At 41.1% G+C, this 26255-nt stretch overlaps 1 protein-coding gene across 2 annotated transcripts; it reads right to left on the reverse strand.

The window, feature by feature from the left end:
* Window positions 1-924: 924 nt before the first annotated feature.
* Window positions 925-21348, reverse strand: TTC38 (tetratricopeptide repeat domain 38). 2 transcript variants are annotated; one of them, XM_061358705.1, is made up of 14 exons: window positions 21264-21348; window positions 17348-17425; window positions 16806-16887; window positions 16307-16478; window positions 15165-15338; window positions 13260-13335; window positions 12027-12146; window positions 10421-10480; window positions 9277-9315; window positions 8389-8470; window positions 6817-6982; window positions 3819-3978; window positions 3475-3548; window positions 925-2532 (listed from the first exon to the last, which is right to left on the reverse strand). In XM_061358705.1, exons 1-14 carry the CDS (start codon window positions 21285-21287, stop codon window positions 2439-2441), a joined length of 1401 nt encoding a protein of 466 aa, XP_061214689.1. In that variant the 5' UTR covers window positions 21288-21348; the 3' UTR covers window positions 925-2438. The 2 variants fall into 2 exon arrangements, with proteins under 2 accessions (XP_061214689.1, XP_061214697.1); XM_061358713.1 differs by lacking the exon at window positions 9277-9315.
* Between the last annotated feature and the right edge of the window lie 4907 nt (window positions 21349-26255).

Below are 26255 nucleotides of genomic sequence, written 5' to 3' on the forward strand. Positions count from 1 at the left end.
TACTGATCTGTCAACTACATGTACTACTCAAAGTTTGCATATTACCCAGAGGACAGGGGAATGTATAAAACTAGGAAATCTAACTAAGATTGCAGTCTTGGAACTAAATGAAAACATGCATCAGGAATGCATTACAAAGATTTTACCACTTTTGAAGAGCTCTTTCACATTTGGTTTTCTGTAGAGTTCCTGAATCAAGTTTTGCCTTCTTTGCAAATAAAATGTGGTTTCACTCACTTTTTGCTTAGTGTGCAGTTTCTCTCCATATATAAACTTACGTCTTCTCTATGTTTCTAAACCAGGGAACTGCAAGAATGCAGGTTAGCATTTTAGTGTAGATTCTTAGCTAAGCAGAAAGGATAGAGTACAGTCTGATTCATGGAAGACGGTTCTGTAAAAGAACTTCCTTAAGATACTTTTAATAAATTCAATTCTAAGTTGCTGTGGTAGTTTAGTTGGATTCCTTGTAAATAAATATATCTATATCCCTATACACCTGCATCCAGCTCTGGGGCCCCCAACACAAGAGAGATGTGGAACTATAGGAGCCAGATCTGGAGGAGACCACACTATCTGAGAGCTGGAGCACCTGAGCTATGAGGACAGGCTGAGAGAGCTGGGCTTGTTCAGTGTGCAGAAGGCTCTGGGGAGACCTTGTGGCTCTTTTAGGCACTTGAAGCGACTAAGAAATCTGGAGAGGGGCTTTCTACAAGGGCCTGTAGTGACAGGACAAGAGGGAATGGCTTTAAACTGACAGATTTAGATTAGATATTAGGAAAAAGTTCTTTACCGTGAGGGCAGTGAGACACTGGAACAGGCTGCCCAGAGAAGTTACAGACTGTTACAGGTTTATGAAATGAACCTGAATAACCCATTTAATGCTTCATCCATACATGCAAAGAAGTCATATACTTGCTGCTCAGCTGAGCACATCTTTGAATTTATTGATGTAAAGCAGGCAAAATTCTCAATCACATATCAAAAGTACTACAAATGTCATTCTTCAATTTGTGTAGCAATGGATCATCGCATTAATTACACACTTCACAAGGAGTCAGCAGAGTTCTCAAACTTATCTTCCCTAAAATGACTTTATATTCCCTGAGGGAAAACGTACCTGTCTATCCATATCTTACTTCTCTATGCAGGACCTCCAGAGGCAGTGCAGGGCCAACTATGGAAGTGCTTTTTTAGGTCAAAAGGGAACCCTATGTGGAACATGGGGAAGAGCCTGAGCTGGACAAGCATGTTTGTGTGAAGGAGAGCTTGTAGATGTGATATCAAAGCCAGAGCTCAGGCAGTTGAAGAGCTGAGAGGCATTTCTATTCAGGAAAAAGAAGAAGAGGAGCCATTAGGCTTAGTTTTGGTTTGAAACATCATCTTTTCCTTCACAAGGGACTACTGAGTTACTGTTGCACGACAATCTCTTAGCTCTGCTATGCTGCAGGAATCCAGAGGCTCAAGAACATCACAGAGGTACATGGCTCCCATCGTGCCTCATTCGCAGCACCAAAGCTTATCACATTGCTTGTGCCACACAAAGCTTTGTGTCACTTCCCATTAGCGATCCTTCTATGGCAGAAGCTCCCTCCCAGTCTTCACCTGCTCTGATACACCTCTATAAACATTGTTTTTAAACTCCGCTTTGCTAACATGTAGAGACTTGTGCTTTTGAGAGGGTAGTAAAGCCTGACTTCCCAAAAGTCCAACCTGCCATCCAGCGATGGGGGTGGTTGAGCTAAAATCCAAGCTTTTTTCTTTTTTCCCTGAAAGATTTAAAAGGGCCAAGAGAGTACCTGTGTTGGAACAGTTGCAGGTAGCTACTATCCCTCTTGTCTGGTTTCACTCACACAGTAATATCAGAATGCTCTGAGGTGTTACATTGAAAGGAGAAAGTTAAACATTTTATGAGAGGGAGTTCAACAAAACACACCTGGGAAGAGCCTGAATGCAGACAAATCTTTAGGACAGAGTCTGCAGCTTGTGCCTGAATGGAGAGGAGGCCTGATACAGAATTCGGTTTATCCCTGTATTGGCCCTGACCCCACACTTTCCTATTAGCTATGTTTAAAAGATGTAACAAATTGGGCAAAGGAAGGACTCAAATCCAGGCCTTGTTACTGCACTGTATGTAATCAGGGTCAGAGAGAACTTTCAGGAAAATATACCAGAAAAGCAGTGTCCTAGGATGCTCCCCAAAGCTATGCATTATCAGCAGGTTAGCTTTTTCTTTCCTTGTAGAATCAGGTAAGATACAACTTCCTGAAACAGCTCTCTGTATTTTTTGGAAGGAAATCACCATCAGATCTCTGACTCCTCAGGTACTCTTACCTACCATCAACGTCTACCATGGTTTACAGCAGAGCACCCTGCCGCTCCCTTCACCCAAACTTTGATTCGTAAGCGTATTGTTATATAGCTGAAGCACAGAGGAAAGACTATGCCATTGAGTGAACAGCTGCTGCCTTCCTAATAAGTCGCTCTGTCATCGGTGAATTTGGTCTCATCATATCACGTTCTCTCAGGAGGCACCTGAGAAAGAAGAGGTAGGAGAGAAACAGGGAGATCGTCATCAGTATCCTTGTAAAAGGAGGGAAACAGTGTGTAAAGACCTGCTCGAGGTGAAAGTTTCCCCTGTTGGAAATAGTTGGTCTTGGTAGTAAGTTTAGGTAGAATTCTCGGCATTGTTTTCAGCACTGGGAGAGATTGAAAATGAACACCCGAAGATCGGAGTGCACAGAGGAATCACTTTGTTATTGTATGTCATTTTAAGTTTCAAAGAGACCTCAGGAGGAGAACAGGGAAGGATTCACATTGTCCCAAGGATTCATTCTTTTAAGAAGACCCAATCAATACAACACAACAGAACTCCATGTGGATGAAGCAGCAATACCTACGATTTCTACCAAATGAGACTCCTGTGATTTATACTAAGGCAAGCTCACCCATCAGACTCTGCAAATCTTATTTGGCAGTACAGCAGCTGTCATCATTAGGACAGATCTGATTTTCAGCGCTTCACAGAGAAGTTTAGCAGTCCATTAGGTACACTGACAAACAGGCAGAAGGCCATGTTTTAAGACAGAACCATTTGAAAATCAACTGCCCTTAACAAATACAGAACATTGCTCCAGACTGCAAAAGTGTACTTTTGGAATTGGAAGCTATGTTACTGGCTATCCTAGTTAAATGTTGCTGAATTTAACATAAATGCTCCTGTGCCCAGAGAAGCTGCGGCTGTCCCAACCCTGGCAGTGTTCAAGGAGAGGCTGGAAGGGGCTTTGAACAACCTGGCCTAGTGGGAGGTGTCCCTGCCATGGCAGGGGGTTGGAACTAGAGAATCTTAGGGTCTTCCAACCCAAACCATTCCATGACACAATTCTAGCCTTAATGTATTGGCTTGAGAATACCTGCTGCTTCATACTTTTAGTAATACTGCTACTTCCTCAAATATCTAGCAGGAAAAATACTCACCTTGCAAGGTTTTGTTTGGCTTGTGATTTAGAATTTAGAGCTGCTTGAATCAGTAACTGGCTGAAAACATCTCTCTGAAAAATACAGAGTAGTAAGTAACTTATGAAGTACTGCTGGTTACAGTGTCTTGTTTTCCAAATTATTAAAACCACTGAGGAAGGAAAGGTATCAACAAGAAAATATAAACAGCCAACACTGCTGATAGTGTTTGCAAACAGAATTTAGTCACAAGCACATTTTAGCTTTTCAATTTCTAAGAATGAAGGGTTGTTAATAATGCAAGTGCCTAACAGAGGCTACTGAAAGAGGGTTAAGTAGCATCAGAAAGTCTTACTGATCTTTACCTGAGCATTACTGCCTCCTACTTCGATCAGCTGATACCGGATTGGGTACAACAGGTCTACAGCTTTGTCACAATTTCCATTTTCAAACTCTACAAATGCCTGGCACAATGGCAACCCCAAACTAGGTGCCAGGGAAAGCTCGTGGTCTTCACAAGGTGCTCTGTAGAATGAGAAAGTGTTTAACTCCTGTAAGTCAAATTATGAATACAAGTATTTCAGTGTCACTCCATCATAAACACAATTTATTTTACTGTACAAAGCCTGATGTTTCAGGTACTTCATTTAGACAACCTGCACTAAAGTGTACGGTGTCCCTGCCCATGGCAGGGGCATTGGAAGAAGATGATCTTTAAGGTCCCTTCTAACCCAAACCAGTCTATGATTCTGTATCTTTCGATGTGGCTATGTTACTTTCATCCTTTTGTTAGTCCCCAGTAAATCAATTTTCATTCTTCTGAACTGAGCTGCAAAAGGCCCAAGCCCAGTCCCTCCTGCCTTTGCAATGAACAGCTTTGGTCAGAAAAGTGACAACTGCAGTTTCTCTTCTAGTGATCTGATCAGAACATCCTGCTGCTACTTCTTTGACTGTCCTCACCTCTGCCAAAAGTGGCCATCAGTCCTTGCAAAGAGCTCACCACACAGCACAGTGCCTGCTTCCCCATCTTTCTAATATGAACTGTGACAGTTCTCAAGGTCTCTTTCATTCTAACCATGGCAGACTGCTTCTACACCCATGAACAGCAATGGACTTTAGCTAGCTCTGAAGACACTGGCTTTTCTTTCCTGTTTTAGTGCTTATATCCTAACCCACCTAAGAGTGTAAGAGGCAGAGAGCATGACAATATGCCTGCAGAATAACACAGACATTCTAGTGGGCATCTCTGTCAATATTAAAAAATAAAAATAAAAATAAAGTAACCAAACTGTAGCTAAAGAGCTGGTTTTAGGACAATGTGGAACTTTGTTTTTCCACTCCTACAGCAGCAGCTGACAGTGATCAGGCCTTAGGTAGTGCCATTTCAGTGCCAAAATGTTGGCTGGCAATATGAGGACAGGAGGGCTTTCTATCCCAAGCAGTGTAAGTGATTCCTGAGAACATTGAGCGCACAGTTCAATACTTTAAATTACAACTGTTGTTTGATTCAGATTTTTCTGTACTAAAGTTTCCTAATTAAGTCTTTAACATTGAGGAGCCTTAGTCACCAGCATCTGTTTTGAGTGCTTGCAATGACAGCCAAGAGTCACACTCCCATGCTAGTACCTTAAATTCACCAAACACAGAGATGCTCTGCGTTTTCCTTTTTGAGTCAGTATTACAAACTTCCCATTTCTTCCACTAGGTCAATGTTGCAGTATGCAGTGCTGCTCTATGTGTTTATCAATTCTTCAGCAAAACATGGAACCCTGGGAAGTTAGAAGTGCACAAGAGACGTGCCTTTTAAGTAACCAGTTTGAGATAGCTAATGAAGAAAATGATGAAACAATTCTTCACTTAAACGTTGGCTCCTGCTCTCTGATAAAATGCACAAAGATAGAAGATTCTTTTTTTTCTCTTTCAAGTGATCTGACGCGCTGGTTCATGAAGAACAACATACCCTCTGCATCAACTACAACATTTCTATCCCCAAAAGTAAGCACGTGACAGCAACCACCAGAGAGCGCCAGGGAATACTTCACCAAAAAAATTCTTGTCAACTTCAAATTGCAAAGGCTGGGGAAAAATACTAATGAAAAGCCAAGGATGACTGTTGTTTGTGCCGAAGTTTCACAACTGCTTTTTGAAACACATACAAAACCCATCTTAGCTATAATTCAGTTATTACATTCTTGTGATACACATAAATTAATCCACTAATCTGATCTTTACTATAATCCCTTCATCTCACAGTCTGTTTCCTCAAATAATAAAGCAAACTTTATAATACTTCCACCTACAGCTAGAAATGTACAGCTGAATTACTATGAAAGGCTCAACACACAAGCAAAAGGAAGCACTGGGTGAAAGGGTAAGTAGCATATGTTCATTAAAGCTTCCCTGAAGCGGAGTGCATGTGCAGTTTTAATACTTTATATATACTTACATCTATTTATGTACTTACATAAAAGATATTTACCATTTTCTACTTTAGTCAGACATGCTTAAGATTGATTTGACAGTTACTTGGTTTTGTAACTATTCTTTAAAATTATATTTACTTTTTATGACTTTTGATTGGCAGGTATTACAGGAACAAACAGTGACAATTTCAGTTCTCCCTCCTTTTTGAAGGCAAGTGAAGCAATAGATGTTGAAACAAAGGTAAAATGGGGGAGAGGGAATTGCATTTAAAGCATCTATACCCCTTCAAAAACTTGAGGCAATCTACAGTTATTTAATACATAAGGGAACACACAAAAAAACATTGTTTAGATGAAATACTTAAATATTCAAATCTTTCAAATAATTTAATTTGCGAGCAAAATATTCTCTATTTTTACTTTAACAGTACTTGAAATTCAGTTTCTTGCAGAGGTACTTCTCACACATCAAACACTAGGTATCAGAATATCACTACCAATGTTCTATTATAAAAGAACCTTTCAAACCAGAGTCATAAAGAAGAACCACCATAGACAGCTGAAGTACATTGTTGAATACCCTTACTAATATAGAGGTGAAATACTTTGTTCATTGTATATAACATAGCTTAATGTGAACCCACTGAAATGAAATAGATAGCAACTGTTCAGTTGGTGTCCATGACTTCAAGTATAAGAGATCTCTGCTTAGCAACGTAAGAAACCCCTCTAGACATTAACTCAAAAAATGAATAATTACAGGGATCTCCTAACTGGAGACTGACCTACTTGAACCAGCCATATTCCAGTGACATGCTAGAGCAAAGAGCATGCTGTAGTGCTTTGCTTTACAAAGCAAAGCCAGACACATTATCAGAGGATAAAATAGTTAAACAGAGGATAAAATAATTAAATACAATACTTCCATTCACTTGCTTACTTGGCAAGTTCCTGAAGGGTTGTTAAAATCTCATCAGTAGTTTTGTGGTCTTTGGCTCCAAGTGAGGACATCAGGAAATGCACATCATTGAACAGAAGAACGTGATCTCTGCTGTGCTTCTTTGTCAGCTGGAGAACATTGTTCCACCTGTCTCCAAGCTTTACACCTAAGAATAAAAAGTATTTTTCTCAGTAAAAATACCACACACAAAAGCATGAACTTGCAATGTACTTTCAGCCACTCAGCATAAACTGCATTGCTACTAAACTGAAGAAATGGCAAAATGTATACAGTAATGCTCAGCTGCAGCATGCAGTATTTGCGCAGTTCACTATCAGTAATTTATCACAAATATTCTAGACTGCATTATGTGAGGTTCTGGCTTTATTATGGCACCGCTCATGTGCACATTTTCTGGTGTCCTCAACATAAAAAGGACATGGAACTGTTGGAACAAGGCCAGAGGAGGGCCATGAGGATGATCAGGGGACTGCAGCACCTCCCATATGAAGACAGGCTGAGAAAGTTGGGGCTGTTCAGCCTGGAAAAGAGAAGGCTGCGTGGAGACCTCATGGCAGCCTTCCAGTACCTGAAGGGGGCCTGTAAGGATGCTGGGCAGGGACTCTTCATTAGGGACTGTAGTGACAGGACAAGGGGTAATGGGTTAAAACTTAAACAGGGGAAGTTTAGATTAGATATAAGGAAGAAGTTCTTTGCTGTGAGGGTGGTGAGGCACTGGAATGGGTTTCCCAGGAAGTTGTGAATGGTCCATCCCTGGCAGTGTTCAAGGCCAGGCTGGACAGACCCTTGGGTGGCATGGTTTAGTGTGAGGTGTCCCTGCCCATGGTAGGGGGGCTGGAACTAGATATCCTAAGGTCCTTTCCAACCCTAATTATTGTATGACTCTGATTCTACGTCTTCTTGGAGATAAGGTTCCAGCGAAGCATCTGTAGCAATCAAAAAAACAGAGTGACAAGATGGATTTCATATGCAAAGCCAATGTATCGTTAATGTTTTAGCAGAATACTGTAAATGTCCATCTGTCTGTCATCCCCTCCCCTTCATGAACTCTAGTGTATAAACACTAGCTTAAAAAAGTAAAGGACAAATGCCACTGAGTTAGCAGAGTACACAAAAGCCAGAGGCTAATACATATATACTAGCAATTTCAATCAGTATCAAAATAGGAGGTTAAGTAACTAGCGTGACATTTACTTCAAGGAAACTCTAGAGATTTTTAGACGATTATGTACTTGATCATTCAGCCTCCAATCTCCAGGGACAATTGAAGTGAATTTTTCAAGGAAAAGGTATGTGACCTATGCTAGCTTAAGCTGAACGATACACTATAGTGGCATCGGGAAAAAAAAGCAGCTCTTGGGAAGAACGAAGGTTACGGACATTATGAATTTCACATTCAGGCTTTTCTCAAGAGCAGAATTTTCTTCTGTAAAAGAACTCCTCTGTAACACTGACCAAGCTCACTCTGTATTTCAATACTTCTTCAAAATGCAAGGCAGGGGAAGGGGCGAAATTACAGCTCTAAAAAAGAACGTCAGGTGGACATCCTACCTTCCAGATGAAGCCTGTACAGCATTGAAGAGTTATCTACTATATCCAGCATACTTCCACTTGACAGACACCGAGGAGCAATCTGTAATCACAGATATTCATAAGCTGCCCAACTAATGCGCTAGTGGGAACTCAGTCAGATAATCAAACTTATTTTCACAGTACAGTATTAATTTTATCTTTTTATTCATTGAAAAATACCTGTTTTGCAATAGCCCTAATTCCTGAATACAGCAATTTGCAGTGACGAACACACTGCTTCATTTGTCCTGTTTTTTTCTGCTACAGAGTCAAACTTAGTAAGTATGGAGAGTTATCAAGGCATTCCATTTAAAAAAAAAAAAAAAGCCGTAAGTATTACTTCACTTTGGCAAGGTTAGTAGATAGGATAGCCCAGCAGCTTTCTATTCTATATGTTTCTATTCTATAGCTTCCCCGTTTTTATAACCCTTACAAAGACACGTTATCCTAGAGTTTGATATTGCTTATTTACAAAGATTGCCTTGAAATCTAGACAATGAAGAACTATAATAAATTAGCCAGGAAAGAAAAGATATGCTTCTGCTGACTTAGTGCCATACATGCAACATTCAGTTCTTTGTAAAGGCACGTTGAGACTTGATAGGATAACAAACAGTACCAACAATGCCATTGTAGCTCTTTCAAGCACAAGTGTAAGAAACACTTGAACTACATGAGAGTCTTTTGGGCATTTTACCCAAAACCACTGAAAAATACTTTTCCTTAAAATCTGTAACAACAGATGTAAACAACACACATACATATATATGGCACTCTGTGATAGGTTTCAGTCTCATACAGAAGGAAGAGTGCATGTATGATGGTTTTAAGCTAGTTCTCGGTAAAGAAGAAAAAGGCCCTACTCACATGATTGTCATAAATTGTCAAAGCAGCCTCATATTCACCCTGTGAAAGCAAACAAGCACTGCATGATTAACAGTCAGATACAGTAACCAGAAGTGACTAGTAGTAATCAAAAGACACACATACAATTAATAATGTCATAATACTACTTCACAACCACCTCATGACTTCATCAAAACAAATCACGTCAAAGAAATCTTGAGGTATTAGAAGAAAGACTGAAGTCCGAGATAAACCAGGATTTACTAGGCAAAATATTCAGTACAATTAGGTTTCATTTAACACTAGGTACTAACACTGGTGTAAGTTACACATGAAAGAAAAAGACAAGGTATTACCTCTCATTTTAATGTTCCTTTCAGGGATTTTTGCAAAAATTAGTGCATCCCATGGTGTATGCAAGAAGGTAGGAAGAAAAATAATTTTAAGAAGGCTACAAAAATGTTGTATACATAGCAGGTGGCAATATAAACAGGCTACTAGACTACTATCAAGAATAATGCTCCTTCTATGTCAATAATACTCACCACAATGAAGTTACTGTTTTCTGACACAAAGTACACTGCCTTCTCGATGTCACATTTATCTCCCTAATGAACTGAACTCCACAAGTGCTAAGTATTATTAAATCCAAGGGAATTCTGTATTGCAACCTGACAGGTTGGGTAAAACTGCAATCATTTTTAAAGGGTTTCAATAATAAGAATTACTAACATTAAAAAATAATGGCATTCGTGACCAAACTTAGAGTTACTGCCTCTTTCTTTTACTAAGATTTTGGGACCAAGAAATTCATACTGAATTTGAAGAGATTTTTGCTTAAAATCAGAGATCCAAGTTAATCCTTCTATCAAACTGTGCCAAGTGTAATTAATGAGACTATTTCATCTTCAAACATGCAACAATCTCACAGCAATTTTTCAACATTCTAACAAAGATCCTGGAACTTTGACCAATGTAATTAAAAGTTCTCAAAATAACTGTAATAACAACTAGCTTGTAAACATGGCATTGTGCTATTTTAGAAAAACACCCCTTTAAATAGCTGAAAAGAAAACTACAAATATTAGGTCTTCATTTTTAAAAGGAAGCATTAGGTGTATGACCTATCTGAAGCATGAAACACCTATATGAAAATATCTCATACCTTTTCAATGAAGTATAAAGCCCAGTGCCAGTAATTATGGCAAGCAAGCATATCGCTGTTCTGGGGAAAAAGAAAAGAAAGAAAACATTATTTACAAAGTAACTTTCCATTTAAACATATCTAGTCAGATTTCCGTTTCCTTCTTCAATAAAAATGAGTATTTCACAATATGGAAAAGACAGAAGAGACAAGAACTTTAAATTGGCTGGCCTAGGCACCGTCTCATTTGGTATGTTTGCTCTTGCAGCTATTCAGGCAGACACTTCAAAAGCAAGGTTTCCCCCACATCATTTTCCAGAGAACAATTTAACTTGGATGCCTCAGAATTCACTCTTTTGCAACTTTTTTTTTTTTCCTTAGGGAAAAAAAATCCCATCTAAAACCTAGGTGTCTTATGTAAAGTAACCTAGACAGTGGAAAGAGAAACCCACCTTAAGAGGGCCATTCATCCCGGCGGTCTAGACACCTATCTCAGACACAGAGAATCACTTTGTAACCGTGTTCTACTAGAGAATACAGAAGCTGCACTAGATAGCAAACGCATTGGCAGCTCATCAGATGAGATGAGTATCTGCTGGACTGTACCAACTCTTCACTGTCCTTTTCAGCTGGCACCAAAACTTCAAATACTCTTCCCCAGCTTGCACTTCAAGACAATGTCACTGCAGTTCATTTTTGTGAGTGCATTGAGAATAGACAAACAGGCATATAATTTCACAATCCTTTGGTGGAAATTAAAATACCAGAAATGTTCATCCCCCTCCTCCCATTCTCTCTCCCAGTGCTGTAGTTAAACTTAACATCCTTACAAGTGGAAAAAGCATCTTCATTTTCATGGTAACATCTGTAATATTCCCAGCACATGAGAGAGCTTTAGGGGACTAAGATAAACATTCTGCTAATCTTTACTTGTTTAATATTAAATCACAAACCATACTTGAGCAACTGAAGTAGTGAAGTGTTTGGCAGAAACCTGAAAATACCACGTTTAATATCATACTATCATTCCAAATGTCATACAAACAAGAACATGTGATCACCTCATAAACACATCAAAACCTTTTTACTGCTGCTGACTCTGAGTTCTGAACAAGATTAAACTGCTAAAGGAGAATAGGCTTCTAGATAACTAAAATAAAGAAATAAAAGCAGGCTATGAGAACTTACCACAACAGCTCAGGAGAAGACCCACTGCCATTTAATAGTAATCCTCACTGGCAGAAAAGTCCTCTCTGGTAAGATAATTTGACCCTTTTGATTTTGGGTTGAAATATACATTAAACTAAATGGTACCTGATTTTTTTAGGGGGTGGAGAAGCAAGCAAAATAAACCATTTTTCTAATCTTGGGACTTGTAGGAATGATGACTTAAAAGTGGTCCAAGCTATGTGTCCAGTATGCCATTTTTCCTGCCTCTTGCTTCAAAAGTAGCAAAGATAAATAACAGCTCCTCAAGTGATGGTTTCTTCTAATATGCAAACTTTGCATTGCTTGTAACATGTCTGCAGATAGGAAGGAACTGCATACAGAGGAATCGAGAACTTGGCTGGAGGAGATAAAGGAGATCTAAAAGGAGGGTTTTCAGAGATGCGACAAGAATACTTACCTTCCAGTTGGTTTCTGTTTCCTTCATGAATTCTAACCCTTTCCTCACCTCTGCTTTCATCTCATTTATATGAGCTATAGTATGAACAGACCATGCATCCGTCTTATTTATAGCCAAAGCCTGCAAGTGAAAAAAGGGAAAGCTTACGAACTTTATTTAACAGTATTTAACACTGCTGATATAGAAACAAGGGACTACTTTTTACTTGCTGCAGGTACGATTCCAACTAACCACAGCCAGGAAGTTTAGTTTGTACAGAAGACAATGTTTATTGGCTGATTTCACTTCCCAGCTTCTACGGCATAGAGATTAACACCTGCAGAACACTTTAAAATCCAGGCTTTGATGAAGACTATCAAATGATATTTTATTTCACAGACATGCACCAGTACCAGCTGTGAAAGAACTGCGTGTACAGGCACAATATATTCCATGACATAGTGCCTTGCAGGTAACAATGTCTTCTTCAAGAACACAGCGAGCTCTGAACATTCAGAAAATTCCTTTATGGCACCAACAACTCCCACTAGGTTTTAGGCATTTTGCAAGGTTAACCATTAACTTGGTAAATGTTAATATTTAGTCTTTGTTGTCACTTTCAGCAATTTGATGTAACGGACATTTTGCAAAAACACCCATGAGAGATTAATTATAACTGAGATTCCTGGAGGACAGGGATAATCCTGAGGACTGGAGAAAGTCAAGCATGATTACTATCTTCATAAAAATGAAATAGACGAGCCAATATTGATCCCCAGGAACACTGTAAAGTTAACTGTGCTATAATCCAGAAACAACCATCTGGGAATAAAGGGAGGCGAACCCAAACAGGATGGATTGTCAAAAGTATATTACATCAAACCAATCCAACATTCTTTAGCGGGAGTATACAGTCAATTATACTGAGGGGAAACAGCAGATGGGATAATAAATGGATTTTAAAGTGGTGTTCTGACACCATCTGACAAGGTATGTTCATAAGCAAATGAAGGAAATACAGTCTATATGAAACTGCCATTGTTTGGCAAAGGTGCGCAAATCTTTCTAAGGAACAGTTACTAATAGTCTCTCTGTAAGCATTTCCATGTTAAACTTTAATCTCTTTGCTACTTCAACTAACAACTGGGATGACGGAGACAGTCAGGTCACAGCATTTGTGCAAACCACCACCTAGAAACAGGGACCATGTTTAAGAATTCTGAAACCTTTTAGCACCAGTAGCAGGCATCTTACCTCATGGGCAAGCTCCTCAGCACGATCAAAGAAGTTTGTTTCCATGAGTCCAAAGGAGTAGAAGCCCTTCACATAGCTAAGCAAAAAGGGGAAAAACAGCACATCATCCATTTAGAACTAGATTTCATCTAGGACTGAAAACCATATTCAAATAGCATTTAACTCAAAACATGCAAGTCACAACGACAGTTTTAAGTTTGCAGAATACAGAACAACTAGCCAGTTCTCAGGGGAAATGAAAGGCCCAGAGACACCAGCACAGTAAACAGTAACAAGATGCACGTCACCAGTGTTCTGACAACTGACATTTACATCTTTGGTTAAACTGGAATTAAAGAGTCACACAGAACAATCTGCTGATCTCCGTAACAGCTGCAAGATGAACAATTAGGAGGCTGGAAGCGAGACAGTGCTGTCACCAGAGCTATCTGAGCATCTCAAAAGCTGTTACACACATACCTGATGCAGTCATTTTAAGAAATACTGAAATGCTTTTTTTGCAAATTCATAGCTTGCAAAATACCACAGGATATGTTTGTGCTTCTCAAAATATCTGTTGCGGTTTTGGTTTCAAACTCCTATGGCACAGGAACTATTAAAACACGTGGGGTATGTTGCAAAACATTTATTCCATGGATCGAGATGAATAAAAGTTGATTTCTTTTTTGCCCACATATCAATTAATGTGTTAACTCTATCTACCTGTAAGCTTGAGGATAAGGGGTACTTGCCAGGGTTTTATACTTTAAGAAAAGCTTAGCATAGGAATGTTTCCTGTTGCTTTACTATTGTGCCCACTAAGTGGATAACAGCCTGCACTTTTGTAGCATAGTGTCTAGAAAAGTTTACAAAAATGCTGTCAAAATTTCCAACTTGTCTGTCTTCCCCAGCAAATGAAACCCCCCTATTGTAGTTAAAAAGAACTAAGGGGCTTGAATTTTTCAGAGCCGAGGTAATACAGCTAGAAAAATGAAACTCCTGATACTACCCTCTGCGCCATAAAGATTGTGGGGTACCTCAGGGAGCTTCACTATTATGTTGGCATTCAGTCTGTATTCTCTGCACTGTCTGTGGGAGAAAAAAAAAACAAAAACAAAAGAGAAAAGGTTGCATTCGATGTAGATGTACAGCACATTGGTGTACAGCAACATTCATTATATATTCAAAAAAGTTATGCTTGCCTGTGGGCTGTCTATTCATCTACCTCAGAGTGTTAAATACATGCCTTGACTGATAATTTAATGTTAACTTTTACAGAAAGGTAAAAGCTTTCAAATAATTTAACAGGTCTTAAAAATAATCCAAAAAAATCATCCCAAATTACTTTTTATTAGTGATTCACTTGTCAATAGATTTGGATTATCCTCAACTAACTCTGGGAAACTGAAAAGTTCAGGTATGAACTAAACACATTTTATTTAAAAAGTTCTGCCTTCCTCTCAGTCTTTGATGCACCAGCTATTAAAGTATATTCAAAAGTTTTATTTCAGAACTGTACTTGTGTATTCCAAGTTACAATTCCTTTCTTCCTTCCACTGTTGTGCTCTATCACTCACAATATGAGCCCCAAGTGAAACACTGTAGTACGCATAAAAGCTCAAAAGAGTTCTGCCACTGCCCTCAGTGAGGATGCGATTTTATCCTGTGTGATACATGTCATGTGCTGTATTTGACAGCAAAATTTACTAATTGAGCCTCAGCTCACTTAAGGAAAAAAACAGTGTCAACAGGGATACAGGAAAGATGTTCTGGCTCTGGCCAGGTCTAATTCACTTATACGCCCTTGATTTTGTCTACGTGTCTGTTTGCCAACGGATCCTGTTATTTAGATGTGTCTGAACTTAGAAAGTACAAAGTATGCGCACACCAGATAAAGAGCAGTTTTCAAAATGAAGCATGACCCACCTACTTAGTGGAATATCAGGTGTCCAGAAAGGATAAACCCGGGCAACAGAATCTCGCATCTGTATCTGATATCCCAGGTAGAAGTAAGTGTCCTGAGAAAATCTGAGGGCTAGCAGGTCGGTTGGGTGGCTCTGCAGAATCTGCTCCCATAAATCACAAGCTTTTGGAAGCTGTCTAGAAATAAAAAAGTATTTTAATTGCTGCAAGAAGGCACATATACATGTCTCTACTGTTAGTTCTGAACTCATGCTATTCTGAAAAATACAAAATTCAACATCAAATTATGTTTGGATTTTTTTCTTTGATGGAATTTTTTAAAGTAATAATGGCAATATCTTCACTGAGCACCTTCTGGGAAATCTGAAAGATATGTCTGTGGGTTACAAGTCACTGTAACACCCAAGGAAAATTAAACAACCTTAAACCATAAATCTAACAATTTTCCTACAGGGTTGAATAGCTTTTACAGAGAGAGATCTACCACAATTAACCTAACTTCACAGTCACAGACACCTTCCCTCCTACTGAGAAACAAATCCATACTAACAGGGTTTCAGTAGCTTCCTCTTTACCTTTGTTAAGAAGTATGTGAGGTACATCCATGCTCACCTGTTTGCTTGACAAATAATGAAAGTGAAGCGTTAGCCCATACTTTCTGTAGTGCACGTAAATTCATTATATTGAACGTAAAAATGCGCCTTTACAGCACTTCTGACCCTCTGCTGTCTTCCTGTTTTACAGGGGAAATAGTTTTTGACACAGGGAGACAACAGAGAGAAGAAAAGTCTGTAGCTTTGCTTTTGTGCATACAAGTCTGTGTTCTATCATATTGGACCCTACTGTAGTCAAATATTTAGCATCCTAGTCCTAAACCACTAATCCACTGATGGATCTGTGACAGTTAAAACATGGAGTGCTTAATGATATGAAGCAGTGGCAAAAGAGCACTTCCCCTCCTACAGTACTGCTCACTAACTAGTCATGGTGCTTAGTATGGAGAGATAAACTGAAGGACAACCACTGACATCTCACCCTTTGCTAGATGTCAGTGCATGTGAGGCAACACTACTGCCAACTCTCACTTCCACATGTGGTAGCTAAAACTCTTCAGAGTCCTTTAAATGGGATGACAGTGGACTTACCCACTTGCAAACATGTCCAATGCTGATACATGAAGCTTCTCTCGCTCAGTCAGTGGCTGTGATTTTGAAAGCATCATCATTGTTCTCATTGCACTGTCCAGCTCTTTGTTGAGCCTCACTGAACTTCCAGTACCAATCAGCTCCAAACCGTTAGCAATCACATGTCCCATTGCTACGGAAAACAACACACTACAAGTTGAACTGTACAGCAGCACTACATTCATCCCTACATAAACACAAGAATTGTTTATTTTGAACAAGACTGACTTGTACTCACAGGGGTCCAGAAAGTCTTATAAGCCTAAAGTTCTTAGAGGCTTTTCATGAAAGCCATTTAAAAGACTTGAAATTAAAAGCAAAAGAAAACAAGCCCAAACACACAAAACCATTCCAGCCTGCTCTAGATTCTGAAGACACCTTACAGAATTCTCTAAGCCATCACACCAAGACACCAGGTATTATCCAACACTGCATGCTATGAATTAAAGGTTATACTCACTAAAATTTGGATCTGCTGCTTTTAACTTGGAGAGACATCCCTCAATACCTCCCAGGCTCTCATTATTGGTCCAGGTTGCATACTGGAAGAGACAGAGAGAGAGAGAGGCAGTCAAGGAATGTCCAATGATATTGCTCTTCATTTTGTTCTCCTGGGCACTTAAAATTCAAAAGCAAGCAATGCAAATGACTAAAAGACAAACATTGCATTCCGATAGAGGTAGCATAGTAGCAAATCAGAAAACCAGTTTTCTTTAAGACAGTTTGGCCACCTGCAGAACTAATACCCTGGATTTCTATGTAGTTTATGTTATTGGGTTAATTCTCCATAAGCATGATGGCTGTGACCTTCCCCACAGTGGCAGCACCTTGCACAGCCCTGTGCCAGGAGGGTTTTCTGCTGCCTGCTAATGGCTGAAATCCTCTGGCAGCCTGATTTTGAGGCTCTCACAGTCGTTAAGAAATTTGAAGGTGAGCTACAGCGAAGACTATTTCATGCACAAATTACTTCAAAACACATTTTCTTAAACGTTTTTGTCATACCTGTGCCAACACAGCATCAAATAGCTTACACGCTTCATTGCTAGTAGTGGACAGGACAAGTCCAGCATCTTGCCAGGCCTGCACAACAAACAGATACAAACACACTCATTTTGCATACTTGTTTTCCAAACTACTCCAACAGATTTTCAAATTGATCATATACCGATATTTTTGTCAACTATGCTTTAAAAAAAAAAAATAAATAAATAAAAGCTGGAAGGACAGTGTGAGCAGACACACAAACTTATTTTGTTGTAGTCAAATATAAGGATTCAATTAGTTGGGGTTAGCAATGGAAATAAAGCAACAGAAAGTTGTAAAATATAATAGATCTTGATGGGTTATGCATCTCATTATGACTCATTCTTAATTCATTACAACTCAAGTTTTGGCTAGTCCCCCTGCTGCAGACACACCTAATGTGAAGTTCTTTTAGAACTGAAGTCAATACCTCAGGTATCTTGCAGGCCGAACAGCTTGGCAGAGCAAATCCACCAAGTCGCTGGAGTTAAAGAACAAAGAATTTGGGCCACAGATTTGCACAGAAGCCTTACAAAAAAGGGTCGTACAGAATGGTTTGGGTTGGAAGGGACCTTAAAACTCATCCAGTTCCAACACCCTGCCATGGGCAGGGACACCTTCCACTAGAGCAGGCTGTTCCAATCCCCGTCCAACCTGGCCTTGAATATTGCCAGGGACCAGGCAGCCACAGCTTCTCTGGGCAACCTGTGCCAGCGCTTCACCAACCACAGAAATCAGGCAGACAGAGTTTCTTCAGAAGCTATGCAACACTGACTGAGGTGCTACATCTCCTGGTTAGCTGCTGAAAAACGAAAACAGCTCATTAGCCAGAATGGTGAAACTGAGCTGGCAGCACCCTGTTTCATGACTGTCTCCATGACTGCTCTATTAAGTAACTCGGGCAAACAGGCATGTGAACTCCAGCTGTTTGCAGGCCTTCTCCCCTACACAGGACGGCAACAAAGCCTGTCGTTTCACCAGCTGAGGTGCTTCCCTCAGCAATCTATTATATTTTTAATATGTTTGGGTTTATTTCCAGTAATCACTCTTCATTCAGCATTCTGATACTGCAACCATCATTACCTCTACAACTGTTTCTCAAGCACAAATTTATATTCAGCACACCATATACATTCCCATCTAAGCATACACACTTTTGAGAAGCTGCCCCAATCACTTCAGCATCACTTTTTTTCCAGAACAGAGAATATATAGGATAGACATTTAAAAAAAGAAAGACCTGGGGCAAACCAATTTTAGAGTCCTCCTAACAGATTAGTCCTTGCAGATGCTGCAAAAATTCAGCTCATCTCATTTTACACTTTAACGTAATTCCTGGTTCTAATAACCCAACTTTCACAAATTTTAAGTACCTAGGCAATAAGATCTTTGTTAATATATTCTAAAGCTTTCCCACTGTGACTGGATTAAAGGCTCACATTCCAGCAGCTCAAGCACTTGAGTGTTCCAATTACAAGCCTGAAAGACCAGACCTGAATATAAAATTACAGATTTTCTTTACAATTCATACTGTATCCAGAAACAGTGTAGAGAGAAAAGTCAAGAGGGTAGCAAGGTTAGGCCTGCTACTTACAGGTTACCTTTCACAGTGCCCTAAAAAATAGACCAGGAGCCACTTTCATCACCAGTCATGCTCCATTTGAAGATGCTCCATTTGAAGCAGCTCTTTGCCACAGCCCATTCTACACAACAGCTTAAGGTATTTCCCAAGTAGAAAATGTCATCTGTTTTTGAGATTTGTTAGTGCTACAATTATTAGGAATGAAAACGTTTCTGTATCATCAGAAAAAAAACAGCAGAAAAAGGGTTAGTAAAAAAAAAGGCCTGCACCCCTGATTAAGGACACTGCTGACCAAGCTGAGGTACATACTGTGAGAAATGGTCTCTAGATAAAAATTCTTCTTGTAAAAGCTCAGGGAAGACACAGCTGTGAAGCAGCTATTTATTAGCATTTTTGCAAAAATGGGTGTCCTAGCAAGTAGGCACACACAGCAAAGGCAGAACTTTTACATTTCCTATCCTGTCCACAAGTTACCTTGTTTCCCCATTGCTTGGGTACTCCAAGGTTTACAGCCTATCCATTTATGTGCTAACTGTCCCACCTCTGTTTACATCTCCCCTTACTCAATTTCATATACCCCTTCCTCTTATTCATCTCCTTTTACGGTTCAATTTTATAACTCTCTGGCATACATGCAATACCCCAACTTACTGTTTAATTACAGAACCCATTCACACCAGCTTAGTTTCACAGGTTGTACAAAGACAGCATTCTTTTTAACCACAGAGTGTGTCCGCTGCCCAAAGATGACACTGTCTTTAACTAGTGTGTCTGGTTCAAGTCATGGTATTTCAAACCCTTTGCTTTATTCCCTTGGTAACGTAACCCCAGCCCCAATACTTCAAAGCCTTAATATTGCAAAGCCCCACCCCTAGCATGTGAAAACAACACTGTTTCTCTCATACATGCTACTTCTACCCACTCTACCAAGCCTAGCCTCTAGCCCACATAACTCATTCCTCACTGGAAGACTCACACTCTGCCAACAGGGTGGCAGCAAGGCTCTTCCTGTTGGCGTACCAGGACAAGTAGCTGCAGGGAAGAACCACCCTGTAACAGCTGCTGACTCCTCAGAAAAGAAAAATACCTGCTCCAAACCTAATCAGTTGTTGTCACCAAGAACCAAAGAGCACAGAAAAGCTGGCAACCCTTGTCCTCTGCACCATACACAAGTGGTCCTGCTCAGACTACCTGGTACACTCGTGACTTGTCTGTACTCATATATCAGACTGTGACTGAAGAAATCCACAAGAGAGGGAAAGTAGGTAAAACTCAGCCAGAAGATGTTGTAAAACATTATCAGCTCCTCTTCCCACAGAAGCTGCCTTTGTGTTACACAAATTTCCCACAACCTTTCTAATTCCAGAAAACTCTGTGATGCTTGTTGCAGGAGAGTGCCATGGCCTTGGCTCTCCTTACTCCTCCTTGGCAAGACCAAAGCCCTGCCCTTTATCCTACTTTAGTGTAAGAGTTTAGTCATGAGATCTGCTGGTTATTCGCATTTTTTTCCCTGCTAGAGTCCCAGCTGCATCTGAGAAATATGCTCTCTGCATGCTGCTGTTAGCATATCCTCTATTACTTGAGTGGCAGTTCTCCAGAGCTCTGCTGCTCATGAACCTATGACTCTGTCAGAAGATCTTCAAGACTTCTGGTTACTTCCCCTTGCCTAATTAAACAAAAAATAACAAGAAAAGGAGTGACAACATGAACTTCATCGGGAAGAAAGCACTCAAATAACTAATCAGTAACTAGCCCCCGCAGACAGATTTTGAACTCTTGGACTCAAAGACGATTTAGAGTAAAGTAGCCTGATTCACCTTTGAAACCCACAGAAAGGGCAGGTGTGACTGGTGTGCACTACGAACAAGACCCACAGATGTTCAGCTACGGGTTTGCTTCCCCGGTGGCAGACAAGGCTGCAGTGACTCGTCCCCATTTTCAGATCCCAACAGCAGCCTCACCCCACCTGAATGCACCCGAGTGTCAGATTCCACGGGTTGAGGCTGACGGGTTCTCTCCAGCACAGGCCTCTCCACGCCGGGGGGGCTCTCCGCACCCTCCCGCCAGCCTAGGCCGCCTTCGCTGCTCTCCCGTCCCAGACCCAGCGGCTCTCCCGCCATTCCCTCCCCTCCCCGCCCGGCTCTCGGGCCGGCCGGGACCCCTCCAAGGCCCACCCGTAAGGACACCGCCCGCCACAAGGACGCACCCCGGCAAGGGGGTACGGGCAGAGCGGCCTCTGCGGCAGGGCGCGGGCGGGCGGGAGGGAGGGAGGGCTGCCGGCTCCCGTCCCGCTCCCCTGAGACCTGCCCTCACCTTGCAGTCCCTCAGCGGCGCCATGAAACCCGCAGTCAGAGCTCAGTAGCTCCGCGCCTCTTACGCAGAAGGAGCCGGAGGCGGGGCTGGGCCCGGCGCGGCAGCGGGGAGGGCAGGACGCGCTCGGCTCGCTGGCAGCGGCCTATCCCGAGTACCCGTGTCTTGGGGGCGGGGTGCTGCTGGCGGATGTGTTTCGTGTAGTTTGTAGCCGCCGAAATAGACCCCCCTCCGGCTGAGCACAGACTAACATAAGAGCAGAAGTGGCCTGACATCTGAAAATGGTGATAAATCCCTCCCACTCAGAGCATAAGGGATAGGAAAAGACCGGAAAATGAGCAGGGTGCCACCCGGCAATTAAAAAACAGAGCTTCACAATACTACATTGCATTTATATGCAGATGACTTTGTTAGGATGCCCCTTTGGAAGGCATCAACTGTGGACCATAAAATCCTGTTCCAAAGCCTGGGGGTCTTTACAAGACTTCTGTCTTGTAAAACTGCACCTGCACACGGGTCACCCTGAAACCCCCGTAAGGAAGGGCAGATTGTCCAAGTCAGCTGGGAATGCTACTGTTTGGAAGGGAGCTCTTTAGGCACACTCCAAGTCTGTTTAGAGAGGAGACACTTTATTCTGCGCAGGGTGCTCAGTGGTGCATTTCCACAAAGCAAGTACACCCGATGCAATGCCGGCTTCCTCCTTACGTTTATACGCATAGGTTGCAAGACAGTAAACCCCCATTTTTGCAGTGATTGGTCAGCAGTCTACATTCATTGCCTCCTACATTCTCTCATCTGTTAAAAACATAGTGTAAATTTCATTTCACCACGCGTGTTCCGTGAGTACGGGTCTCTGTGGGCAAGGGTCTCTAACCGCACAGGTCCTGAGCCCCCGCGTCACCGAGGTGGGCCTTGGTGCTGCCAACAGATGTGCTTCATGGAGGTTACTGGCCCCCAGATACTTGTTCCTGGGGCATTGTGTATACCCCCAGGTTATCTGCTGTTTCTGCCATGAAGCACCTTTGGTACCAGCTGTGCTAGGGAGGAGGGTGAAGAGCAGGTTCTGGTTCCAAACGGGAACTACCCAACAGTCAACATCATAATGCACTCGGGCTGGGGGGGGTGGGGGGTGGGGGAGCTACTCAACTGTCAACATCATAATGCACTCTTTGCTTTGTCCAGTGCCTCACAGAGTAAAGCCTTAACCCATTGTTGAGGTCTGTGGCTATTATTGCAGCAAAAATCAGTAACACACCTTGTTTTACTGAAGGTCTTAAGCTTTTACCTTTCCTACTTCCCACACAAACAGGGACCTGGGTATTTTGGTGTCCTCTCTCCCTGCATTATCTTGGATATGATGGAATAATTCAGCTCAAATACTGCCTCTCCTCCCAAAATTTGTATATACATTCATCTCTGCTATGATCTTTTTCCCAGACTTGATTCAGAAGTAGAAAAGTAATCTTACAAAAAGCTTGTATTGCTGAAATTGCCTCTGATGTCCAGAATTCATTACATAAGGACTTCTAACTCACAAGAGCTGCAAACAATGACATCTTCTTTAAACTTTCAAATATACTTTTTCCTTGTCTTTAATTTTAACCTCGTTAACAGTGAAATAAGTGCAGGCTTATTGATTTGTTTCTTTGTGTTCTATACTTATCTGCAATTTCTGAAAGTCAGTGTTCTCTCTCTGGTAGTGCAGTAGCTGGTTTGGAAAGAGCTATCATTGTACGTTATCAATGATGTTTTCTGAAGGAAAAATAATGATTTGTTGATGTGATACAAAGCACTGCTACCAGAGTAAGAAAAACAAGAAAATGGGTAGCATGTTGGAAAGAAATATTGGTAAGGGTAGCTATTACCCACCCCATTGAACTCAAGACGGTTGTGTCTGTGATGCAGTGTGTAGGATTGTAATGTGTTTACATATATATTCTTTCACTGTGTTGCTGCTGAGTGGTAATTAAAAAGGCAAAACAAAACCAACCAGTCATCTCTTTAACATCTTAGTCCAGCTGTCCAAGTTACCACTCATACTTGCGCCTTCTGCTCTTTTCTTAGTTGCAAAGTTGGTTTGATATAGTTTCTTCCTCTTATTCTGGTCACCTTATTTTTATTTTTGCCAACTCAAAACCAGAGCGTTTTGAAAAAGAATAACCAAAACAGCTGGGAGGCATAGAGAATTCTGAAAAATGCAAGACTGAAAAACCTTTCATCTCAATGTTTGTTCCTTACAAACTATTTCCGCAGTCCTGCATAATCAGTAACTTAAGGGTTATTTTTGTTAAACTGTGGCGACCTTGGTTCAGCTGTCTTTACTGTGATCTGCAAGAGGACTGGATATTTTACCACAGTGAAAACAATGAATGGAAGAAGCTCATCAGAGCAACTTCAGCTGCTTGAAAATTTGACTGCTTAGATACCTATCATTTACTATTGAAGGGTTTTATTTAGTTAAGTTCTTCAAGCAGCCCAAGGATTTGACTACTGGGATGTGTAGAATGTGATTTAAGCTAGCAATGCCACTGTTCCATTAAAGAAAAGTAAATGATGAGCAGTGCTGATTTAAGGTGTCCCTTAAATCACACACACCTTTTCAAGAATTTAGACTTCCCCCCCCCCCCCAGTAACAAAAGGATAGTGATCTACTTGAACATCTTCCTTTCCCTGTTTCTTCTTACTAAAAAATTAGATTGGGCAAATGCTGGGAATAAACAACTTCAGAGCCAAAGAAATCACATAAATCTTCTTGAGAAAGCTACTTCATAATCAAAGCCACCAAACTGGAAGCTATTAAACCAGGATAAAAGCTTTAATTTTCTCAGTCCTTTATTCATCAAGTTTATTTTTAACCACAGAAAAGAACGAAAATGATGTTTTCCCTGTAGCACAACCCTGCTGTAACCTTCTCTGCTTGCTTTTATTTGATCATCTTTTAGTATGTTCAGAGTCCCTGCAAGCAGGATTATACTTTTAGGTACACATCAATCATTTCTACCTAATACTCATAGCAGATTGCTAGAACTAATGTGATAATAGGCTAAGCACTTGTATGCCTAGCACTCCCATACAGGCATTTCTTTAACCTGCTGGCCAGGCAGCTGACAATCCAGCGGGAACCTGCTGGCCTGCGCTATTTAAACAGGATCGTCCTTATTCTTCTCGAGTGGCCTTCTGGCTTTACAGTATTTTATCTTGAGATATGGCACTTTACATGTTGGTATTTTTTTCTCAAGTCATTACCCCCGTCTCCGTCTCAAATCCACTTTGCTCTTTACTTTTCTTATCTTGCATGGGATGCTTTTCTGCAGCTTGAGAAAAAAAACTTTTTTCTAAGCTTGCCAAGATTATAGAGCCTGTGCTTCTAAGAAAGGGGCTAATGGTTAGGAATAGGTGAATACCTGTATTGTAGATAATGGAAAAATTATTTTTCTGGAACTTTATTGGGGTATGGAGCCTAGCAATTGCTAATATTTACCAGATACTTGGTGTTTAAACTTGCTTCTAGTGGTTTTTACTAACGGTTTCCACACCTTGAAACCTTTTACTGAAATGCTGAAACTCCCAACTCATGCCAAGACACTTTATGGCAAGGACTACATCGGAAAGAAATGACTGGAACAAAATATCTGAAAGAGGAGACTGCTATCGAACTGCAAGAAGACAAAACATTTGCACATGTAAGAAATTAATATTACCAAATGAGACACAGAAATGAGAACCAGGAAATCAGAGTAAAGAACATGTTAAATACTTGTACACTTTTGTATAAGAAATTGTAGTAGAAGTCCATATTTCTGATATAGATCTCAGTTTCTTTAATACTTATTTCTATGTTTGCTACTAGAAGTACTTAGAATCATAGAATAGTAGGGGTTGGAAAGGACCTTAAGATCAGGGACACCTCACACTAAACCATGCCACCCAAGGGTCTGTCCAACCTGGCCTTGAACATCGCCAGGGATGGACCATTCACAACTTCTTTGGGCAACCCATGCCAGTGCCTCACCACCCTCACAGTAAAGAACTTCTTCCTTATATCTAATCTAAACTTCCCATTTAAGGTTTAACCCATTACCCCTTGTCCTGTCACTACAGTCCCTAATGAATAGTCCCTCCCCAGCATCCCTATAGCCCCCCTTCAGATACTGGAAGGCTGCTATGAGGTCTCCACGCAGCCTTCTCTTCTCCAGGCTCAACAGCCCCAACTTTCTCCACCTGTCCTCATACGAGAGGTGCGCGAGCCCCCTGATCATCCTCATGGCCCTCCTCTGGACTTGTTCCAACAGTTCCATGTCCTTTTTATGTTGAAGACACCAGAACTGCACTCAATACTCCAAGTGAGGTCTCACGAGAGCAGAGTAGAGGGGCAGGATCACCTTCTTCGACCTGCTGGTCACACTCCTTTTGATGCAGCCCAGGATACGGTTGGCTTTCTGGGCTGCGAGCGCACACTGAAGCTGGCTCATGTTCATTTTCTCATCAACCAACACCCCCAAGTCATTCTCCACAGGGCTGCTCTGAATCTCTTCTCTGCCTGACCTCTAGCTGTGCCTGGGATTGCTCCAACCCAGGTGTAAGACCTTGCACTTGTCTTGGTTAAACTTCATAAGGTTGGCATCAGCCCACCTCACAGGTGTGTCAAGGTCCCTCTGGATGGCATTCTTTCCCTCCAGTGTATTAACCAAACCACGCAGCTTGGTGTCATCGGCAAACTTACTGAGGGCGCACTCAATCCCACTGTCCCTGTCAGTGACAAAGATGTTGAACAAGACTGGTCCGGTCCCAACACCAATCCCTGAGGGACACCACTTTTTACTGGTCTCCAGCTGGACATTGAGCCATTGACCACAACTGTTTGTGTGCGGCCATCCAGCCAGTTCTCTATCCACCCAGTGGTTCACCTATCAAATTGATGTCTCTCCAATTTAGAGACAAGGATGTCGTGTGGGACAGTGTCGAACACTTTGCACTAGTCCAGCTAAATGATAT

The sequence above is a fragment of the Neopsephotus bourkii genome, unplaced genomic scaffold (genome assembly GCF_033783945.1).
Source record: "Neopsephotus bourkii isolate Nb327-2 ecotype Australia unplaced genomic scaffold, CSIRO-AGI_Nbou_v1 NB_107, whole genome shotgun sequence".
NCBI lineage: Eukaryota > Metazoa > Chordata > Aves > Psittaciformes > Psittacidae > Neopsephotus > Neopsephotus bourkii.